Source organism: Taeniopygia guttata, chromosome 20 (assembly GCF_048771995.1).
Source record: "Taeniopygia guttata chromosome 20, bTaeGut7.mat, whole genome shotgun sequence".
In the NCBI taxonomy this organism is placed as follows: Eukaryota; Metazoa; Chordata; class Aves; order Passeriformes; family Estrildidae; genus Taeniopygia; species Taeniopygia guttata.
In genome coordinates, this window is record NC_133045.1 from 6,775,948 (window position 1) to 6,795,848 (window position 19,901).

Sequence of the window (19,901 nt, forward strand, 5' to 3'; positions counted from 1 at the left end):
TCCCAGTCAGGCTGCTCCACTGGGAGCAGTGAAACACCAGCAGTGCTCTGTAGTTCTGTGCTGCAGAGGGAAAGCACCTCTTCCCACTGGTACCAATCCTGCTGGCTCCTGGGCAGTAAACCTGGGAAAGTGGGGGCAGATTTTTATAATCTGTGCCCAACAAGATCTGCCTCCATCTGTGTGCTGCAAACCCATGGGGCTTCACGGACCCAAACTCAGGGGACTCTTCTTGCACAGCTCCATGTTTCCCTATGAAACCACCCTGCATCAGAAGGCAAAACAAAGGAAGAAGAAACATCCAGGCAGAAAAAAACACCTTCAGTAGTTGAAGGCTGTCATTTATTCCAACAGCTTATGTAGTTTTATCAAACCATCTTTAACACAAAAATGTCTCCTTAAAGACAGAAGGGTGTGAGATCCTACCAGAGATCATCTCAGCTAACAGCTTGCAAAGTTAAGCCTGAATGTCAACAGTCAAACCACCAAAATGTTTCTCCCCTCCCCTTAATAACATCTTGAAGTGTTCAAACCTGAAGAAAAAGATGCCTGTGGCTGGTGCTGCTGGGTCTTCAGGTGGGGCTCATCCCCACAGAGCTTTGCTTTGGTCCTTTCCTGATGCTAAGCAGCAGCAGCAGCACAGGTGAGTGGTGTTGACATGAGGGCAGCAGGACAGCTTGGGTCCTTTCCCCACTGCCCACCCTGACAAGGGGCCATGTGGACAATCCAGAGGCCAGGTGTAAGATGCAGATGAGGGTGAGGCTTAGAAAAACCAACAACCTAAATTTCTACCCTATAAAAACAGAATAAATAATAGTCTAAATCTGCAAAGGAGGAAGGTACCTTGGACAGAAAAATCTGGTGTGTCTATTATTACTGAAAGTGTTTTTCCCCTAAGAGAAAATTGCAGCTAAGGCATCTCAAGAATGGCTCATATCACTACAACCATGGCAGTGTTGCCCTAGACCATTAGGGATGGGGGCAGAAGTCTTTAGGAGGTGCAAGTCCTTGCAAGTGTCCTGTGTCTCTCTACACAAGCACGGTTCCAGCAAGGCAAATGACAGACGACTTGCTGTTCCAGGTTGGCTTTTGTCCACAGATGCAACAAATTCTTGTTGAATGTTCTCAGCAAGGCCCTCCTCCTGCCCATCCCACACCCTTTTTGCTCTCATGGGGAGGGGCTGCTTTCTTGCCCCTTTGGTCTTGCTCCAGGGTCACTGTCAGAAGAACTGGCATCTCTTTGGCTTTCTGCAGAAGGGAGGATTGGGAAGAAAACACAGTTACACCCTGCTGAAGATACAAGCCATCAGTGATGGCTATAGCTGATTTCATCCACAGAGAAAAAAGATTTTGCCTGAAGATCTATCACTCCCCTCCTGTGACCAGATACTTGGCCCCATCCATGGGAGTGCTCAAGGCCAGGCCAGGTCTCGTGGAAGGTGTCCCTGCCCATGGCAGGTGGTCTTTAAGGTCCCTTCCAAACCAAACCATTTTCTATGATTCTGTGATTAAGAGTATTGGGTTCTCCCTCCACATTCCAGGAGTGCAAACACCTCTCAACACACTTGGCAATGCTGAGAGGCAGCCTCAAGGTAGGGATGTGCACTCGCCCAACTTTTGAGTGCTCCAGAACTGTCTTCCTGACAGCCTGGCAGATGTCTGAGCTGCTCTGGTAAAACAGCTGCAGTTTGTGCTTACTGTGGATGGGTGGATGGACACATGCTGCTATGGTCGTGCTGAATGAACTACAGTTGGGGTAATGAATATATTTTAAAGTGTTTTTATAGTTACAGGTTGTAGGCTAGGGGATTAAGAAAGTAAGGGGGAAAACTGAGTTTCCCTTCTGCAGTGATAGTCTATGTTTTGTTGCTTATTAGTGAAATGAGAGTGTCAGCTTTGGACAGAGGATTCAAGCTCCTCACAGCCAGCTGGCCACCAGACATAAGCAGGGTGATGCTGCTGCCACATTTGGGCTGAAGGGGAGGATTTGGAGATGGCTGCTGGAGTGAAAGTTATTTCTGTTGTTATTTGAAATACTGGGTGAAATATTTGAAGGTTGATTTTTTCACAACCAACCAAAATAGAAGAAACAAATCCCAGCCTGCGCAATGCATGATTTCTATAAAGCCTAAGGTATAACTGATGTGTAACTTGCTCTGGGAAGGGTCTTGGTCAGTGCATGCCTTGTTTAAGCACCAGTGAGCAAAGAGCCTGGGCTGGAGTGTGCAGTGCTCCTGTGCCAGGAACCAGCAGAAGGGATCCTTCTGCTCACTGCAAGCACCCCTTGACCTGGAGAGCCTCCCACCACCACACGAGCATGAAGGCACTGAGTGAGCAGCAAGGAACAGGATATTCCTCCTGAGCATCAGCGTGATGCTCCTGGAGACAGCACTGCCCATTTGTGCTGCCATTTTGTGCCTGCCCTCCCCGGCTGTGCCAGGAGCTGCTGTGCCAGGAGCTGCTGTGCCAGGAGCTGCTGTGCCAGCTGCTGCTCACAGGAGTGTGTGTGTGGCAGCTCACCTGCTCCTTCAACAGCGAGGTCACCCATGTCCTCGGTCAGCTTGCGCATGCTGATGGTGGTTGCCTCTCGCTGGATGTCATGGACAGCGTTCCTCCGGCCAGCCCGGTCACAGGAGATGAAGTCGCTGTAGGTGCTGGACTCTACCTCCATTGCATCTCTATTCACGTGGAAAATGCTGTGGAGAAAACACAGCTGTGAGGCCCAGGATGCTCAGCAGGGCTCTCTCCAGGTTAGGTTACTCTGTGGGGTAACATTACAGCATGAGAGAACATCCCTGTAACACTGCTCCAGCTCCTCTGACAGCAGGCACTGAAATGTCAGATATCACCTCCCTCATGTGGGGCAATGTGTGGGGAAACCCACCATGCTGGGTGACCCACTGTGCAGGAAGGATCCATCCCAGATGCCTGACTTGTTCTGCCTTCCCTCTGCAAAGGCAGACACGGAGTTTGTCTCTCCACTGAGTGTCCAGCCTTCTCCACCGGGCACTCAGGGTCACTTGCAGCAGCTTTTCCCTGCAGAAAAAGCATCACAGAGAAAGCCCTGCTTCCTCCTCAAAATGCCACGGGAGCTTTTGAACACAGGCCAAATTTGGCCCACTGCTTGGGGGATGGGGTGGTGATCCAACCTGAATGTGTAATGGGAAATGATGGATACCCACTGGAAAGCTGGGGGAGCAGGGAGTATGTTATAGGTACGGGGCCCGGAGCAGTACTGGCCTCCACTGGCTGCTGGATGTCACTGAAGAAGCGCTGGGCTGCACTGCTGTGAGATAAACACTTTACCATGTGAAAATCAGCCCTTCTGCAAGACATTTGGATCCCTTCACTCCAGACTTGTGCCAGTGCCAAGTGCACAGCAGGAAGAAAGGCCTGGAGAGGCCACTTGTCACACGCAAGCTCCGCTGTGAGCCAGCTCGGAGTGCAGCTGATGAATCCTTAAGTTGCTGGGTTTTCAATTTGGCTGCTGGTTTCCCTTGCCAGTGCTTGCAGAGCACACAAAGTGCAGGGACCTGGGGATGGTGGTGTGGGTATCCTGGCTCTTGGGCACAGAGCTGGCAAGCACACACTGCTCCTGCATGGGAAACCTGGAGCTCTCAGTTCCTGCCCCTGTTTGGCACTTAGCTTGTTTCACTGTGTGGAATCAAGAAATTAATTGCTGTCTTATCTGTGCTTCTGATCATGTAAAATGTGCCTCTGGCCCTGCTGATTGCTGGCAGTGCTTGGAGCAGGCCCCCATTAGAAACGCTCGTGTGCAGTGAAAACAAATTCATGCACATTTAATGCACATTCACTTGCTTTTGTGCCTTGGAGTTAATGACCCAAAAAAGGAGTTTGCTCAGCTTCCTTTACAAATCCTGCTTGATATTGATTTTTCCCGGCCAGGGAAATCTGTTGGCAGATTCAGGCACCAGCCTGAACAGGAATAACACTCCTCACTTTAATCCCTGATGTAATGGCGATAGAAAGGATGTGCAGGTGAAGATGCAATGACTGGGATGAAAGAGGTTAGAGTCTCTCTGTCCCTGAGCTGAGTAGGGTGCAGTAACCAAAAACTCATGGAAACCCAGCATGTTTTGGTAGCCCCAGGGACTCCCCTCCTAGAGTGGATGCCAGCTCAGGGAGTGCTGGCCCCAGCTCACTGGTGGGATGTGGGGCTTGGCCCACCCAGATCTTACAGGAGATCCTGTTTCCCTGAAGCTAAAAATTCTTATGAACATCTGCCTCCTCTACAGACTTGGCATCCATCTAGCTCCTGTTAAATGAGCCTGGGAAAAGCTGCATCCTTTGCCCCAGGAAGAGATGCCCCAGATGTTTTTCCTCATCTTCCCTCCTTCCATCCTGGTGTGCCCTTCCCTGTCACAGGGACATTCTTTTTTCTTCCAGGATTTTTCATAGAGCAGCACAGAGGAAAGAAAGAGAAAACAATTTCTATTTCTGCTCCTTCTTTTTCCTCATGTGGAATATGTTTGGAGAATTGCTTAGCTGGGGTGATTGCTTGATTGGATTCTGGTGAGGATTGTTTGAGCCTGATGGCCAATCCAACACACCTGGGTCTAGACTCTTGCTAGGAGGGTCATGAGTTGGGAGTTAGATATGGTAGTTAGAAAAAGTAGTATGTAGTTCTAGTATGTCCTTTAAATAGTATACTAATGTATTATAGTATAGTTATAATAAAGAAATCATTCAGCCTTCTGAACTGGAGTTAAACACCATCATTTCTTCCCACTGGGTTCGCCTACATTTACAATAGTTCCCGGGATAGGGCACCTATTCTGGATGCAGCTCAGTGAGCAAAGTGCCTTTTCCCCAGGACAGGACAAGCCCTCAGCATTCCCAGACAGGTTCTCACAGACTCTGCTGACCTCCTACAGCTGCCAGAGAGAGCCCACAGGGACTCGGGAGGCTTCCCTAGAAGCGAGCCAGCCAAGCCCGGGTCCATCTCCAAGCAGTGAGGCCATTCCAGAGCTGATGTGCTCCAATTCCTGCTGCCTTGTACCAGGGGCAGGACCCCCAGGTTTCCCCAAACTGGGGAGCCCCAGGGATGCAGCGTTTTCCCGGTGTCCCTGGATGTAGCGGCAGTGCTGTGCCAATAATTGTATCCTCTCACACAGGAACAGGATGGGATCCTGATGAAAAACAGGAGGCAGCAAGTGTGCAGCTCTGGGTCCCGACTCGCTGGCCGGGAGATGGCGCATGGGATTTATTTATTTCCGTGGCTGGCAGGGTTCCTACCTTCGGCTCTCCATGCAAAGAACTGGAGACAGGCACATTTAACAGCGAAACTTTCATATTTGAACAATTCCTCCGGGATTTTCGAGGTGGGTGGCTCTCAAAACCCTTGCAGGCAGATCTCTCCTTGCTGGCAGAGAAATTCCAGCCCCCGTCTCTGGGATGTTGTTGGGCTGAGAGGGTGATGGGAGCAGTTTCCTTGATTGTGATAGGAAAACCTGATTTTTCAAACAGCATTTCCAGACTTCCAGGCACAGAACCCAGAGTTCTGTGGGTTTTCACTCAGTAACTGCTTCTAACATCTTTCAGGACCTGCAAAGGAACTACCTTCCCTTTTGCCTACAAAGTTCAGTGGAACCTGAAATTGTGTCGCTGTGGACAGTCACTCAGGGGTGGCAGGGGGTGCAAAGAGAGGTGCATCACCTGCTGGCTCCCCACTTTTGGTTTTTCACTCTCCCGTGGAAAGGAAGATGGGCCTGTTATTGCCAGGCACTGCAGGAATAACCCCGTGGCACACATATACAAGATGCAAAGGTTTCCAGGGCTCTTCACAGAGGTGATTCAGCTTGTCCCCAGAGGGTCCTTTCCTGCCCTCCCTTTCCTCTCTGCCGCTGGTGGGAACAGAAACAGTTCCTGTGCCCTCAGCACAGCGTGCCAGCCTGCAGGGATGGGGCAGGGAAACTGGGATCTGCTGCCTGTTGCACATCCCTCAAAAGTTTGCTGCTCAGAGGTAGGCTGTGTCCCCTCTGCCATGGGGACGTGGCGGTGCCTGTCCTGGGGCAGCTGGCCACAAGTGTAGAAGCCCCTCACAAGCTGCCACTGACACCAGGTATGTCCCCAGAGCTGCCTCTGCTCCTGTGCCTGGATCTGGCAAGCCTGCTGCTTGGTTTGGACTTATTTTTCTGTGGTGTCTTGTGAGTACTAAAAAATCCGAGCTGTAATAGTCTTGGTTTTGCTGGGGGGGACTTGGCTTCCTGAGTGGTTTTGCTGTTGGATTGCAACTGGGCTTGCTGGCATTTTCCAGGGAAATCACCCAGCAGCTGACAGGGCAGCTGGCTCAGCTGTAGCTAAAGCACTCCTAATCATTCTGGGGCTGAATTTTGCTCATTTAGAAGGTGGGTGCTAAGAAATTAAAGGGTTAAATGTTTCTTCTGCCTTCTGGTAGAATAATCTGGGGCATTTCTTTTGGCTCAGCTCCATGTCCCATTGGGTTCCACTGACAAGCCTGAATTTAATTCCTGTGTGCCCCTTGCCTGATTCTCAGCATGGATGCCAGGGATGGCAGCAAACAAGGTGAGGGTGGCAGGGAAGTGACCTGGGCACACCTGGCAGGTCACCCTCAGCCTGGGGCTCTGCCCAAGCTCTGCCATCCCAGCAGTGTCCGGGGTTGATCCCTGGGATCAGGTGAATGCTACAGTCACACCCAACACTGACTCCAGTTTCAAGGAAACCCTTCACACGATACTGCATCTGTCCCTTGTCTAGGTTCAACCTCTTGTGGCTAGGAAGGGCTATTTTTGGGTGCTGGTGCTGGCTATCAGCAGGCTGGGCTGAGCTCAGCCATTTCCCCCCTGCCTGCTCTGTGCCTCCTGCTCTGTCTCTTCACCTCTCATCCTTCTCAGCGTTCTCTCCTTGTTCTCTGCACAGTCTGTGAGCCATGGGGCAGCTTAGGCCCTGCTGGGACATCCTTGTCCCTTGGGGCAGCCAGCAGAGCCCTGCCCTGCGTGCTGTCCCTGGGACACCTGAGGCAGGAGCCCTGTCCCTCGTCCCTCCCTGTGCCTGCTGCAGGCGGTTCCCAGCTTCAGGAGCCCTGGCACAGCCCCGTTCTGAGATGCTGCAGCCCAGCTTTGGCCTCTTGCTGTCCATTGCCAGTGGCAGCTGGGAGCAAGAGCTGCAGGTTTTGGTTAGAGATGGCTCCCTCATCCCACAGCCCAGCCCAGGACACGCTCTCCCTCCTGCCTGGTGATTTATCACTCTCCAGGCTTCTGGAGTTTTAAAGCTCTGAAGCTGAACAAAACCTTGCTGAGTTTCTGGGGTGAAATTCCAAAGTTCTGCTTGGGAATAGGGATCTGACCCCTTTTTCTGCTCAAGCATCACATCCCACCACCAAGGCATGAAGTGGTGCAGTCGCCTTAGAGCTCTGCACATTGTGCAGTGCCCCTTGCCCTTTCATTCCAGGGTACAGGGACTATTATTAGACCTGTCCTGCTGGGGCTGGATCCATAACAACAGCAAAACATACTCAAGAGCCCTGCTGGGCTTTTAAAATATTTACAGTGTAGGATGGTTTACTAAAGAGGGGGGCCTGGTAGAGCACAAAGACGGAAGCACCGGGATTTCTGTGCTCCCTGTGGGTTTGCTGTGAGGTTTCCTGCTGGGAGAGTCACATCCAGCGAGGAGAAAAAAATATCCCATAGGGCTGAAGCCAGCACTTGAGGTCAGGGGGTTTCCACCAACTGTCTGACAATATCCAGCTGGAATTTCAGCAAATTTTCCACTGGGTCTTGTCTGGGAACATGCGTGAGGGGCTGTACATCAAAGAGGAAGGGCTCTGTAATGATGTTATTGGGGTATTTTGTGACTGTGCTCTAAAGGCCTTGTTATGTCTCATGATCCCCATGCACTAGACTCAGATCCATGCCCAGAAACTGAGCTGAAGATGCAGCTGAGGATGAAGATGCTCTTGTTGGGAGCCCAGTCTGGCTGCAACAAGATGTGTAAGGCTGGTGTAAGGCAAGAACAGCACAGAAAAGCCTCAACAGACTTGAGTGATAAAGAGACATCGAGTTGGGTCCAGCACATCTGTATTTATGGAAGGTTTTTGCTGTGGGATTCCTTGTAATAACTCTGCACCCTCAGGCTCTTACACTAAATATGATTAATTCAGCCAGGACAGACATCACAGCTGCTCCAGCCACTGCAATGGTTTTGCAGGAACAGAGCTTCCAGCATTCTTTAGAACTTGCTGGAAAATTTTAATTCCTTCAGGAGGAGAGCAGATACAGCTGAGGTTCAGTGTCCACAAATAGATCCCTTTTCATTTGGCCTGGTTTTACAGTATAAAGATCATTTAATGCCTGTAGAACTGATAACCAATTGCTAAGCCCCGTGTTTAAGATTAGGCTTAGACTGACTCCTCTATGACTTCACAAACTTTGTATTTAGCTCTGCCAAGCTCCCCAGACTCCTTCCCCTCCCTCCTGGCCTTCAGCACATCCCCACAGCCCCCCACTGCAGAGTCCTCACTGTCCCAAGGCACCTCCTGCTGTCCCACGTCCTCACAGCCACTGCCTGACTTCCTACTGACATAATAAATGGTCCAGCTGGATTTCAGAATCACAGCTGACCCTTGGCATGGGGCAGGGCGAGTCCTTGTGTGCTCTGCTCTGATCCCCGGGGGAAAGGGGAGCTTCAGGGAGGTAGGAGGACAATGCTCAGCCCCAGTGGCCTCCTGTTAGCATTAGGATGTGTGGGTGATGGTGGGAGAGAGCTGCCTGTCCATCCATCCATCCATCCATCCATCCATCCATCCATCCATCCATCCATCCATCCATCCATCCATCCATCCATCCATCCATCCATCCATCCATCCACCAGGAAGGCAGCCCAGTGCCCAGCTCTGGCCATGCAGTGCTGCCAGCCTGCATCCCCATGCCTGCAGCAGGCAGCATCCCTCTGTCAGTGCCCCCAAGGCACGGGGGCTGAGAATCTGTTCCAAAAATCTTCCACCACAGGAAGAATCACTGATGGAGCCCCCCTGCTCCTCCCTCCCCTCACTACCTAGCCTTGATGAAGCTTAAGCCTCTTCTGCAGCTTCTAGCTAAGTTGATTAATGGAAATAATTGGTCTCTCTGTGCATCTGGAGACAGTTGCCGTGACAGCAGTTGTATTTTTGTTTTGTTCCCAGGTCGAGCTTGTTTTTCCCATCTCTCAGTTTCAAGGTGCTAATGAATCTGGGCACTCTGGTTTACCCCCCTCCAAAAGGCACCCATGCCTCTGAGGGGTGGGTGGCAGTGGGGATAAGGCATGCTGGGCCCCTGCAGGCCTTTAGCACATGCAGGCTGGCACCTTTCTCCCTGCCCACTTTCCCCCCCTCGAGGCAGGCCTGTACTGGATGGACACAGCGCTGAGGCTTTGGCATGGCAGAGAGAGGAGAGCCAAATCCCTCCTGTTCACCCAGAGCAGCCATGAGCACCCACAGGACCCTCTGGGCCCTGCAGGGACCCTCTCAGAGCTCTAAGGAGGCTTTGAGTCCCTTCTGCATTACTTTTTATTTTCTCACAATTTCTTACTTATATGCCTTTATATGTCAACGTATTTTTCCACAAACAGTTGTGTGGAAGATCTGCTGGTGCCTGAAGCTACAAAGCAGACAAACCACAGAGCAGTGGCCCTTCAGCTGCAGAAGTGCCACAGCTGCTGTGGCAGGCAGGCCCCATGTATCCTCCCTGTTGTGATATGCAGCCACCCTGTCACACCCAGGCCGTGGGGTGAATTCCTGTGCAATGGGGATCCCCTTCGGGCTTGGCTTCCCTGCCTTCCTCCAGCCTGCTCATGAAGGAAAGTCCCAGCTGGATTCCACCTGAAAGGCTGGAGAATCCCCAGCAGTCCCCCAGCTCAGAAGTGCTGATCACACTGGGGCACCGACCTCTGAGCGAACATCACCTTCTAAAACCCCACTTGAATTCCTCGATGCTCGACCCCAGCATAAGCTCCCCAATACCTTGCAGGCTTCCCTGGGTAAGGAGAAGTCAAACAAGAGCTGAGGATGCAGCTGGGGCTATTTTCTAGCACAGCTGCCCTTGTCACAAAAAGAGGAAGGCAAAGCCACAGCAGCCTTTGAGGACGTAGCTCTGTTTCTGGGTTGAAGGAGATCTCTCTACAGGACAGAGCTAAGCAAAGATGAGTTCTTGTTTTTCTGCCTGAAACGAAGCATAGCCATGTAGTCCAGCTCTCCTCTGTGATGTGAGCTCTGCTGCTGAGGGAAAGCAGGGCTTGCATGGCTGGGGAGGGAAGCTGAGCTTGGGAGAGGAGCTGTGAGGGCTGTAACTGGGCAGGTTTGGCTGGCTGCCTGGGGAAGTTCTGCTCAGCACAGGGTACCTGAAGCTGAGCCACCTGCCTTGGCTCTGCCTCAGTGAGGCTTGCACAATCCCGCAGGAATTTGCATCCAGCATCCAAAGAGTCCTCCTGACTCAGAGCAGTGTAAGGGGCTGAGAGAAAGGCTGTGGAGCTTCCTGGGGTGCGAGCCCTGGCAGCTCCCAGGGGGCTAAAAATAACCAGGGCACCTCTTAAGAGTGTCAGTACAGAATGAAGCTGATTAGCAAAACCAGGCTTAGCTCTGCTCCCTGGAGCTGGCTGCCCTGTGTGTCTGCTCCACTGCAGAGAAAGCCACTGCTGGGACCTGGGGCAGGGCAGTGCTGGCTGCCAAAGGGAGATGGGGGAGATCTGTCTTTGGTGGCTGGGATGGTGCTATTGGTGTTTGCCATACAACAAAAAAGTGTTGGGGTTCAGAACAGGCTGGCAGTGAGGGGTGGCTGAGGCTCCAGGTGGTTCCATGGCTTCTGTTGCCCAAGGGAATCAGGAGCCCCTCTGCCCTGCTGGGACCCCTGTGTGGGCAGGGGAAGCTCTGCAGGCCCGCACACCTCCTTTGTTGAAGATTCCAGTGACAAATGCAACGTTTCCTTATAGCTGTGCCAGGTGACAGCAGCTCACAATCCTTCCTGCACAGGGTAAATCTCTCTGCCTGAGTCCCCAGGGATGCGGCATCCAAACCTGAGCTGAAGTCTCAGGAAAGGGAAAGCTCCCAATAAAATCAATTGCCAAGTATTTCACGAGCTGCTGAAGTGCAGCACAGCAGGACACACCTGTGTCCTTCCCTAGCACACGTAGGGAAGGTGCTGGGTGCAAGAGATGAACTGCTTGGAGACACCTGCAATAGGAGGGATGTCTGTGTGCACCCAAGAGTGCTGAGATCCTGCACTGCAGAGCTCACCCAAAACGGCCCTGGGAGCTCTGTGCAAGGGCCAGCACAGCACAGGACAAGGGAAAGCAGTGATCTGAGGACAGAGGGGATGCTCTGAGTGCAGGAGCCACAGGTGAAACCACAGAGAGGACTTGCCATCTATGCAGGAGCTGCGAAAGGTTAAACTTTGGGGGTTCCCTGGATCTTTCTGGGCTGACTCCACATGCAGAACAGAACTCATTTACATCCTTATGGACAGGCAAAGACCATTCCCCTGCAAAGCATGTGGGCAGCCTTTAGCAGGATTAGCACAGCACATCCCCATGGCTGGCAGGGAGAGGCCATGGAGCACAACTGGCACTGGGGCTGCTTGGGGTCAGAGCTGCAATGTGCCTTGGTACAAGGACAGGGCTGTGAGGTGTGGATAATACAGCAGGAAAGTCATTAAGGCAAATTTGTTGTATTTTTTTCCTCTTAGCAGCTTTCTAACATATAGTAATTCAGAATACAGAGAGAGGTCAAATGACTCAATGCTACAGGAAGGAAAAAACCCATTTCTGTTTGCAATATTTCCCTGTGGATAAAAGCTTTATGAGCCATAGTGTGAGTCCCTACCTGATCTAGAGGACTTTCCTTCTGGACATGACTTCAAACACGCTTCATGCACAGCAGGACAACAGCTTCTGGGAAAGAAGAAGAAGAAAAAAATAAGAAAACATTATCTGTGCTTGTTTTGGAAAGCATAAAGCTCAGCTGTTCTTCCCACTCTCTGTGACAGGATAGCAGAGGGGTGGCAGGGCTCTGCCCAGCAGACTCAGATGGAGCCTGGCTCGGTGGACACAGGAGCCCAGGGGCTGTGGGATGTTGTGTTCATATGGCAGCTCCTCAGGAGGGTTTGTGCTAATAGACTTGGACTGTTGTGTTAAAGCACATGGAAAGTCCAGCACAGAAAATTCCTCTTTGGTTTTGCTTCTTTCTTTGCCCTCCCACAGGTGCTGGGAGCACTGAGACAGCTCATGTCCTGACCTGCACTGCAGGGACCAGCAGCTGCCTCCAGACTATAAATGAATATTGGTTTGCAGCTCTGCTGCCCTTTAGAGAAGGGAAACTCCCATCTCAGCTTCTCTGGGTTGAAAGGGGAAGTTTAATCTGGTTCTGGTCTCTTTGCTGGGTCTGTGTCCAGCTCTTTGGGTCTCTGCTGTTTGTGCACAGCTGAGCCTCCTCCTGCTGTCCCCAGGCCCTGCTCAAAGACATTTCCTCTGTGGCCTCAACATCTGTGGGTGCTTTGCAATCCCCTGACCTGCAGAGCCCAGCCAACAGGACACTTGCTTATTTTAGCAGCTGTTTCAGCTTTCCAACTATTTTGGAACATCATGGACTGTGTTTTTCTCTTTGTCCCAGGGACAAATGTTAGCAGAACAGAAATCAAGAGATGAGCCACTTAGCCATATTAAGCAGTAGCTCATCCAGCAATTCATCTGTCTGGTCCATCTGGGCTGAGTACCACTCTAACTGGAACTATTTCCCATAATTTTCCAAACTGGGACAGATCTACAGCCTTTCTCTTTATTTTTTTGACCCACTTTCAAAACTTTGTAGTTGGAGCTGACTACTTGCTGGCTCTGGCCCTGCTTCAAGGACAGGGCACTTGCTGCTTTTATGTGTCAGTTTGCCCATCTGTTAAATTGAGCTATTAATACTCCCTCCCCCTGTTAGATGCTTCAAATATTTTAAAGCACTTTCAGCTCTGCAGATGACAGGCTTGCAGAAGTGGAAAATGCTAATTATGATCATGACAGGAGCTAAACAAAGACACAGGGATTTAACAATAAACTTTTGTTAGTCTTAACCCCATTTATAGCAAAGAGCTTACTGGAAACACTGCACCGGAAAAGAAACAGTATTCCCACAACTCTGGGAATATGCATTGCCCTTTTCGGGCACCAAACAAGCAAACAAAAGCAGGAAGGAAGAAACATAGCTTTGGAAATCCACAAGTCTATTTTCCTTCTTTGCCTTCCTGCCCTGGCTTGTGTGTTACACTGCCCAAACAGTTAAGCCTCCAGCACTTCAGCAGTGTTGCAAAATATCTCAAAACACGTGAAACTCTGCCAAGAGAGGCTTAAAGTAAACTCGAACAGTGATGCTCTGAAGTGGAAGTTATCACTGAGAGCACTGTTTGTGATGGGACATGATGGGAAACCCCTATTTTCTCTCTTAAAAACCAGCTGATTTTGGAGACAAAAAAAAAAAAAAATAGCAGCTGGTATTGGCTTTCTAACCCTGTAGGCCTGGCTCTACCTAGATGTTCCTCCCCACAGCCCTTGCTTGGGCATCTGGAGTCTGCAGATTTGAAGCTGAGCCTCTTGCTCCATCCCCAAAGGCTCATCCTCTTCTGGCTCACCTGGTCCTGCAGCTCCCAGGGTGATGGGCAGAGCTCCAGAGGCCCCTCAGCACAAAGGCCAGGCTGTTTGGAACTTTAATGGTGGCACATGGATTGGCTACAGTGAATTGTTAAAGAACGTTTTGTTTTGTATTTTAGTCCTGGAACACATCAAGGTACCATGGATTATTTTAAGACCCTAATGGAAATGTTCACTGGCTAGATAGCATCCATACCCCATCAGAAATTAATTACAAGGGCACCAGCACAGAATTATAGAATAATTTAGATTGAAAAAGATTTTAAAGTCATCAAGTCCACCACTAAGGCATGTCCCTAAGTGCCACATCCACAGATCTTTTTAATAACTCCCGGGATAGTGATTCCACTGCTTCCCTGGGCAACCTGTTTCAGTGTTTGACAACCCTTTTGGTGAAGAAATGTTTCCTGATATTCAACCTAAACCATCCCTGGTGCAACTTAAGACTGTTTTCTCTTGTCCTATTCAATGTGCAGGACTGCACATGTTTGAGGTTCAGTTCCCTCCGTGGTCATAAGCTGTTACCCAAAACAAGCAAACATATGAAACAACCTTAGTTCTCTCAGCATTGCTTCAAAATGAATTCACATTCCATAAAAACACACCCCAGAATGTGTTTTTTTGGCAGAATTCAAGACTATTCTACACAACAGCTGCTGTGGTGCTGCTTTGATCCAGAGAGGAAATCCTTCCTGGTTTCAAGCAAGGTGACAGCAGCAGAGGGAAGGTTGTTCTTGTGTCTCCTGGCTGCTGGGCAAACAACAGGCTGCATGCACGGCTGAGCAGGGCAGCAGCCTGGTCCTCCCAGAGCAGCCAGGCTGCCTCATTTAGTGCCCTGTCTCCAGCAGCAGCTGGCATCCTCAACTTCAGAGTACAAGAAAACCTCTAATTGTAATGGAATGCCTTTCATAAGTCACTAATGACTCTGAACCAGGAGGTGTTACAATCCTTAAAATGCAATATCCTCTTAATCATACCCAGGATTGTTTTGTTACCGAGATAACTACCTGATATCCATTAAAATGCCTTCGGAGCGCTTTGCTCCACCGGTATCTCATGGCAATGAGCACCACAGCTTAATTACACTTTGTGGGAACAGTAACTCCAGTAAAGTTGGTGACACTTTGGTGGGGATATGTTTGGCTTATTACATCACTGCAAATATCAACAGAAATGGCATTTTGGTGCCGCCGGGAGTTCCCCAGGCAGGGTTTGTTACCCGCAAAGTGCCTGCATGGAGGAGCTGTGCAAAGAGCACCCGGCCTGTCCGGGCTCCCCTGGGAGGGGAAGTGCTGGGGAACTCGCTGTGGAAACCAGAAATGAGTGGTGTAAAGTACATATTCCCTTAGGCTCCAAGAGAGTGAGAGTTTTGAAGCGCGGCCCAGGGCAGTTCATAGTCCAACTGCTGCTCTTCCTGCTTGTGCTGCAGGCTCCAGGCAAGGTCTGGAGCCAACTCAACCTCTCTCATTGCCACCATGAGGAGCCTGGGACAAGGCCCATGAACACGTGAACCTTCCCTTCTCCCTGGCTGGTACTGGCTGCTGGCAAGCCAGGGGAACAGTTTCCCTTATGACTTCTCTTTTTCTAGGCATGAGCAGAATACAACTAGAAGCAGAGGGCTTTTCCCCCCTCTCATCCTCTCTGAAGTGGGTATTGTGATGGAAAACTTATTTCCCAGTTCAGTCCATATAAACACCTTTGGTAACATTAAAGATGTCACATTCCCTAAGGATGTGGAATGTGAGAATGGGAGTGATCAGAACGGGGTGACACAGGCAAACAAAAAGCCAGATTGAAGCTTCTGCTGTTCTTTATGGCTTTCTAGATTTGCCCCTTGTTCTGCCACAAATCTGTGTGAGCCCAGGGAAATTATCTGCTTTGTATGAGGCCCATGTAAAACAGGAATGATGGTGGTGCTTGGGTGCCCAGACAGGCTGGAGGCATTAATGCACAGTAGTGCAGGAACTGGATCTGAAATGTGGGAGATCAGGAAATGTTAGCAGTTTGGAAAATGTCTTCCATAGTTATTTTGGGTGGCAAGGTTGTGTGTCTGTAGGTATTCCTCTGAGTGGGATAAAGAGTACATTGATTTTTCTTTGGAATGAGAGGAAGAAGCAAGACTCCCTGTCCTAGCTCATCATGAGCCTGTACAGCCCTCAGAATCAGCCTTGGTGCAAAGTGCCAGGTGGCTGGAAGATGCACAGCTGTGAACATTCCTGGGTTTCATCTCTTTGTGACCAAGCTGCCTATGTACTGTAGCTAATGGTCTCCAGTTCCCTGAAGCATCTGAGTCTACACTCTGTGGAAAGTGTTCCCCAGAACGAGGGTATGAGGTGCTCACATCCCTGTGGAACTCTGTCTGAAGGACTCAATGCTTTGTTCTGTGCCCAAGGCACCTTAAGCTCTATTGGTATATCCATGTTTATAAATGGCCATTTAACCTACATCTGCATTATAAACAAATAAAGCCATTGAGGATCTCTTCATGGATCCTTCTTTCTTAAACACCATCACTCACAAGAGCAGAAAGGTGGCAATTTCTTAGCTGGGTGGCCACACATTAGCAGGGTGGCTCTTTCCAGCCAAGAATCTCTGAAGCCAAGCACTGCCCCACACCAACCAAGCCAGGCACGCCGAGCAAACAGCCCAGAGCTCGAGGGGCTGTCACCATGGGAGAGCCTCAGCCACCCAACCAAGCCATACCCACCCCACAAATGTCCCTTCAGCCTCACAATGCAGCAGCATCCCCGCTGCGGCTGCCCCGTGCTCACTGACCCCAGCTTCTCCTCCTCCCGGCTTGAGTCACGGCACAGCCACCCAGGGCACTGCCTCTGGGTCCACAGCTATACTTGGCTCTTGATCTGCAGAACCATTTACCCCTTCCAAGCAAAGGGAAATTTCCCAAACACGCCTTCGGGGCCAAGGCATTACATGCATGTTAAAGCTCCCCAACACGGCTCGCTACCACCTGTTTAGGGGAATCCAGAGAGAGGAAAGCCACACAGCTTCGAGGTGGAGGAATTTGCAAAGCCTCCTGAGAATACCACCACACAGCAGTTCTTTTTTTATCCCAAGTCTTTGCCTTTTCAAACATTTGCTTGGGAAGCCGGATGCCAGCAAACCTCTGAGCCACGCTCCGAAAGCTCTGCCCGTGCCCGCAGTTGCGAGGGGAGTCCCGGGCAGCCCCACGGCTCCTGACATCCCAAGGGATGGATTCCCAGCACGGCCGGACCGCCGGGAGCCTGTCCCATTCCCGTGCGAGCACAGAGCATGCTGCCCCCGTGCTGGAAGGGATTCCCTCCGGCAAACCGCTCAGAATAAACGGACACATGTTGGAAATGAGGCCAGAAATCCCCACGGGGGTCACTGATCCGCGGTGCTCTGTGATTTCCATCCTCTGAGTCTGTTCTCCCTGCTAGCCCTTCGCGTTATTTCCCGGGCGAAGCAGCCGCCACCTCCCTGCCACCAGCCTGCGAGCGGCTTCTCCCTCCCAACGGCGGAAAAACCGGGATGCAGCTCTGCTTGCTGAGCCCGCGGTTCGCCGGCAGCAAACCCCTCGCTGTCGGCAGGCGGGTGGGTAAAAGTTCACCGTATTTCCGAACAAAGCCCGCTGGGCTTTGGCCGTGGGCAGGAGAACTCCTGGCCGCACCCCCGGGCAGTGTCCTTGTCACCCACCGCCCCAGCCCCTCGCCCCACGGCAGCGAGCACAGCGCTACTTACAGCCCCGGTGCCGGCACCGAGCGGGGGATCGCGGCTGGGTCAGTCCCTCCTGCCGCCTCTGCCCGCTGTGGAGAGCAGCCAAGCCGGCCAGGAGCCCCGCAGCCACTTCCAGACTCGCAGTTTCCTTCTACTAGGAGCTGGTAAATGAAGTTGCACTTGTGGGGCCAAGGGGCGTGTTCTCCTCCCCTCCAGTCAGTCCCTGCCTGCTGTAATCCAATGCTCTGCCCGATGATGTCAAGCAGCTCCCGCTCGGCTCCTACCTTACAGTCGGCAGGAGGGATCTGTTTCCTTTTCACAGCGATCTTTGTTTAGCTTCGGCTTGTAACCCCATCCCCCGGCAGCTGCATGTGCCCGAGCATCCTCCCTTCGCTGCTCAGCGCTGGGGTTTCTGCTGCCGGGCGCTCCCTCCTGCCTGCTGCTCCCCCAGGTTTCCCACCTGCATCCCACCCTTTATCCTCTGCACCAGGGCCTGGCCAGAGACACCATCACACCCGTGCAGCCTGAGCTGTCCCGCCAGGTGTAGCACGGTGAAAGTGCCTCCCAAGAAAAACCCAGCTTTGTGTTCTTTTGGAGTGCTTCTTGCTCCACTGCCTCCCGTGGAGTAAATCCTAGGAGTACTTCAGCTCATCTGCCTCTGCATGCCAGCTGTATTCGGGGCTAGCTGGTGACAGCACCTGGATTTAAGGGGGAAGGTGCAAAGGCAGTACCCCATTTAAAACACACGCCTTTGTAGCCACCCTGCTGTGTGAAGCACACCCTGGGAGCTCTCAGGGAGCTCGAGGTCACTACGGAAGAAGAGGAAATTTTGGACGCTCCTGGTACCACATAGACTGAGAAATGTCCCTCTAGCTGGCATCACCTCCTGGTGTCCCACCAGCCTTGCAGACCCCACCAGGTGGCTGAAACCAAGCAATCAAGGTGCTTGTAATCATCCTCTGGGCCTGAGCTCCTGCCTGGCCCCAGCAGTGTGGAGGGAAGGTGTGTGAGCACTCAGGAATGTGCACGGTGCTGCCTGTGGTGCTTAAACGCTGGCTGGAACAGGACTCCTTAGTGCTCATAGCTTTGCTGAGAGAGTGAAAGATTTGCTCCATCCCTGCTGTAAGAACACTCAGGTCCTCGCAACTCAACTGGGGAGCACAAGGGGTGTTTGCCAAGGAATGGATCCAGTCCCCACTCGAGCTAGGCGAGTTTTTTTTCATGTTGCATGAAAAATGAGCGGTGTGAGCCAGGAGCACTTTCCCAACTCACTGTCTTGCTGAGCACCAGACAGGCTCAGAAGCTGCATCTCTGCATTCCTGCAGCTCTCCCATGACAGATGGGACCCAGAGCCACTCAGTGCCAGGTGAAAAGCATCAGCCTGTCCTCCCACCCCGGCACCACCCTGCACACTTGGACCTTTTCCACCTCTGCTGCCATCACCACATCCAGCCAGAATCTGTGTGTGGTCAAAAATGTGGTAGTTGCTGTGAAAGATACCCACAGGATCAGAGGAAGAGATAAAAACACCAACAACAGCAGCAAGCAGCACAGGAAACACCCTGATGGCAGTACTGCAGCACAGATGAAGGGGAGTGGACCTCAACAGAGCAAAACACACCCATGCTCTGTGCATCCCTAAACGACCTTGTGCAGCCTCCTGACTCAACCCAGTTTTAGGCCAAAAGCAGCTCCAGGAAGCCCACTTGATTTCCTGAGGTGCATTGCTTGGCAGAACTCATCTCTCTCCAGCCGTTTTGAGTCACACATGGCTGCTGCTCACCCAAAAGCAGCAGTAAGGGATTCACCACAATGCCCTGCCTGTCTTCACGAGATGCCAGGGAGGGAGGAGGGCCAGCACAGCCTCAGGAGATTGCTGTGCTGGTCTGGCCAAGCCTGCAGTTTTCCCTTTACTCCAGCTTACATTTGAAAAGGATCCAGAAGGTTAGAGCTTCACACTAACACTTGGACCACAGGGATCGGAGGCCAAGTCTGGTAAGAATGCAAGTGCTACACCAGTTACCCAGGCATTTCCTTGGCAGAATGTGGCCAGTACCATTACAGAGCAGACAACAAAGAACAATGGCAACAGCCAAGTCCTTTGCAAAGCCAGGAACTCAGTGTATGTACTTCTAAATTAAGACAAGTATTGTCTTGCTCAAAGCTCCCAATCCTGTGTGTGGTCCTGGAAATAAGCTCCCCAAAGCATCTACCACAAAGTCCATCCTTTTCTGCACGCATTTGTGTGTCCTTACAGGGACTTTCTCATCGAACACCATCCCTTGCAGGGACTAGTCAAACATTTTCCATCAAAACCCCTTTTTAAGTAAAAAAAATGCAGTTTTAATTTTTCTACAGATTTTTTTTTTTTTCCACAAGTGGGGGAAGGGGTGGCAGTCCCATGATGCCAAAAAGTTTGCCTGAAATCTTAACCTCTTAGGATAAAAATGCATGGCTTTCAGTGCATTCAGTCTTCTGTTCTTCAGCAAAAGCTGACATTTTACAATAATGCACCCTAACTTCTAGCTGATGCTCGTGCTCACCATCTCTTGTCCTGTTGCTTTGTTCAC

At 51.2% G+C, this 19,901-nt stretch overlaps 2 protein-coding genes across 5 annotated transcripts in view; both read right to left on the reverse strand.

Annotated features, from left to right (window-relative positions):
- The window catches only part of YWHAB (tyrosine 3-monooxygenase/tryptophan 5-monooxygenase activation protein beta), a 290,680-nt gene that overhangs the window by 178,901 nt on the left and 91,878 nt on the right, over positions 1-19,901 (reverse strand). The gene's annotated exons all lie outside the window — the stretch shown is intronic.
- PKIG (cAMP-dependent protein kinase inhibitor gamma) lies at positions 298-17,634 on the reverse strand. Of its 4 annotated transcripts, none has more exons than XM_030288347.4 (4): positions 17,616-17,634; positions 11,828-11,895; positions 2,518-2,693; positions 298-1,245 (listed from the first exon to the last, which is right to left on the reverse strand). In XM_030288347.4, the coding sequence occupies exons 3-4, from the start codon at positions 2,666-2,668 to the stop codon at positions 1,166-1,168; spliced, it is 231 nt and encodes a 76-aa protein (XP_030144207.1). In that variant the 5' UTR covers positions 2,669-2,693; positions 11,828-11,895; positions 17,616-17,634; the 3' UTR covers positions 298-1,165.

Bases quoted from the DNA above. Each gene is read 5' to 3' on its own strand.
- PKIG (XM_030288346.4), bottom strand. From the start codon at position 2,916: ATGGATCCTTCCTGCACAGTGGGTCACCCAGCATG. The intron at 2,694-2,881 runs GTGGGTTTCCCC...TTTTCTCCACAG, and splicing joins ACAGTGGGTCACCCAGCATG to CATTTTCCACGTGAATAGAG. The intron at 1,246-2,517 runs GTGAGCTGCCAC...TCCCTTCTGCAG, and splicing joins CCTCGCTGTTGAAGGAGCAG to AAAGCCAAAGAGATGCCAGT.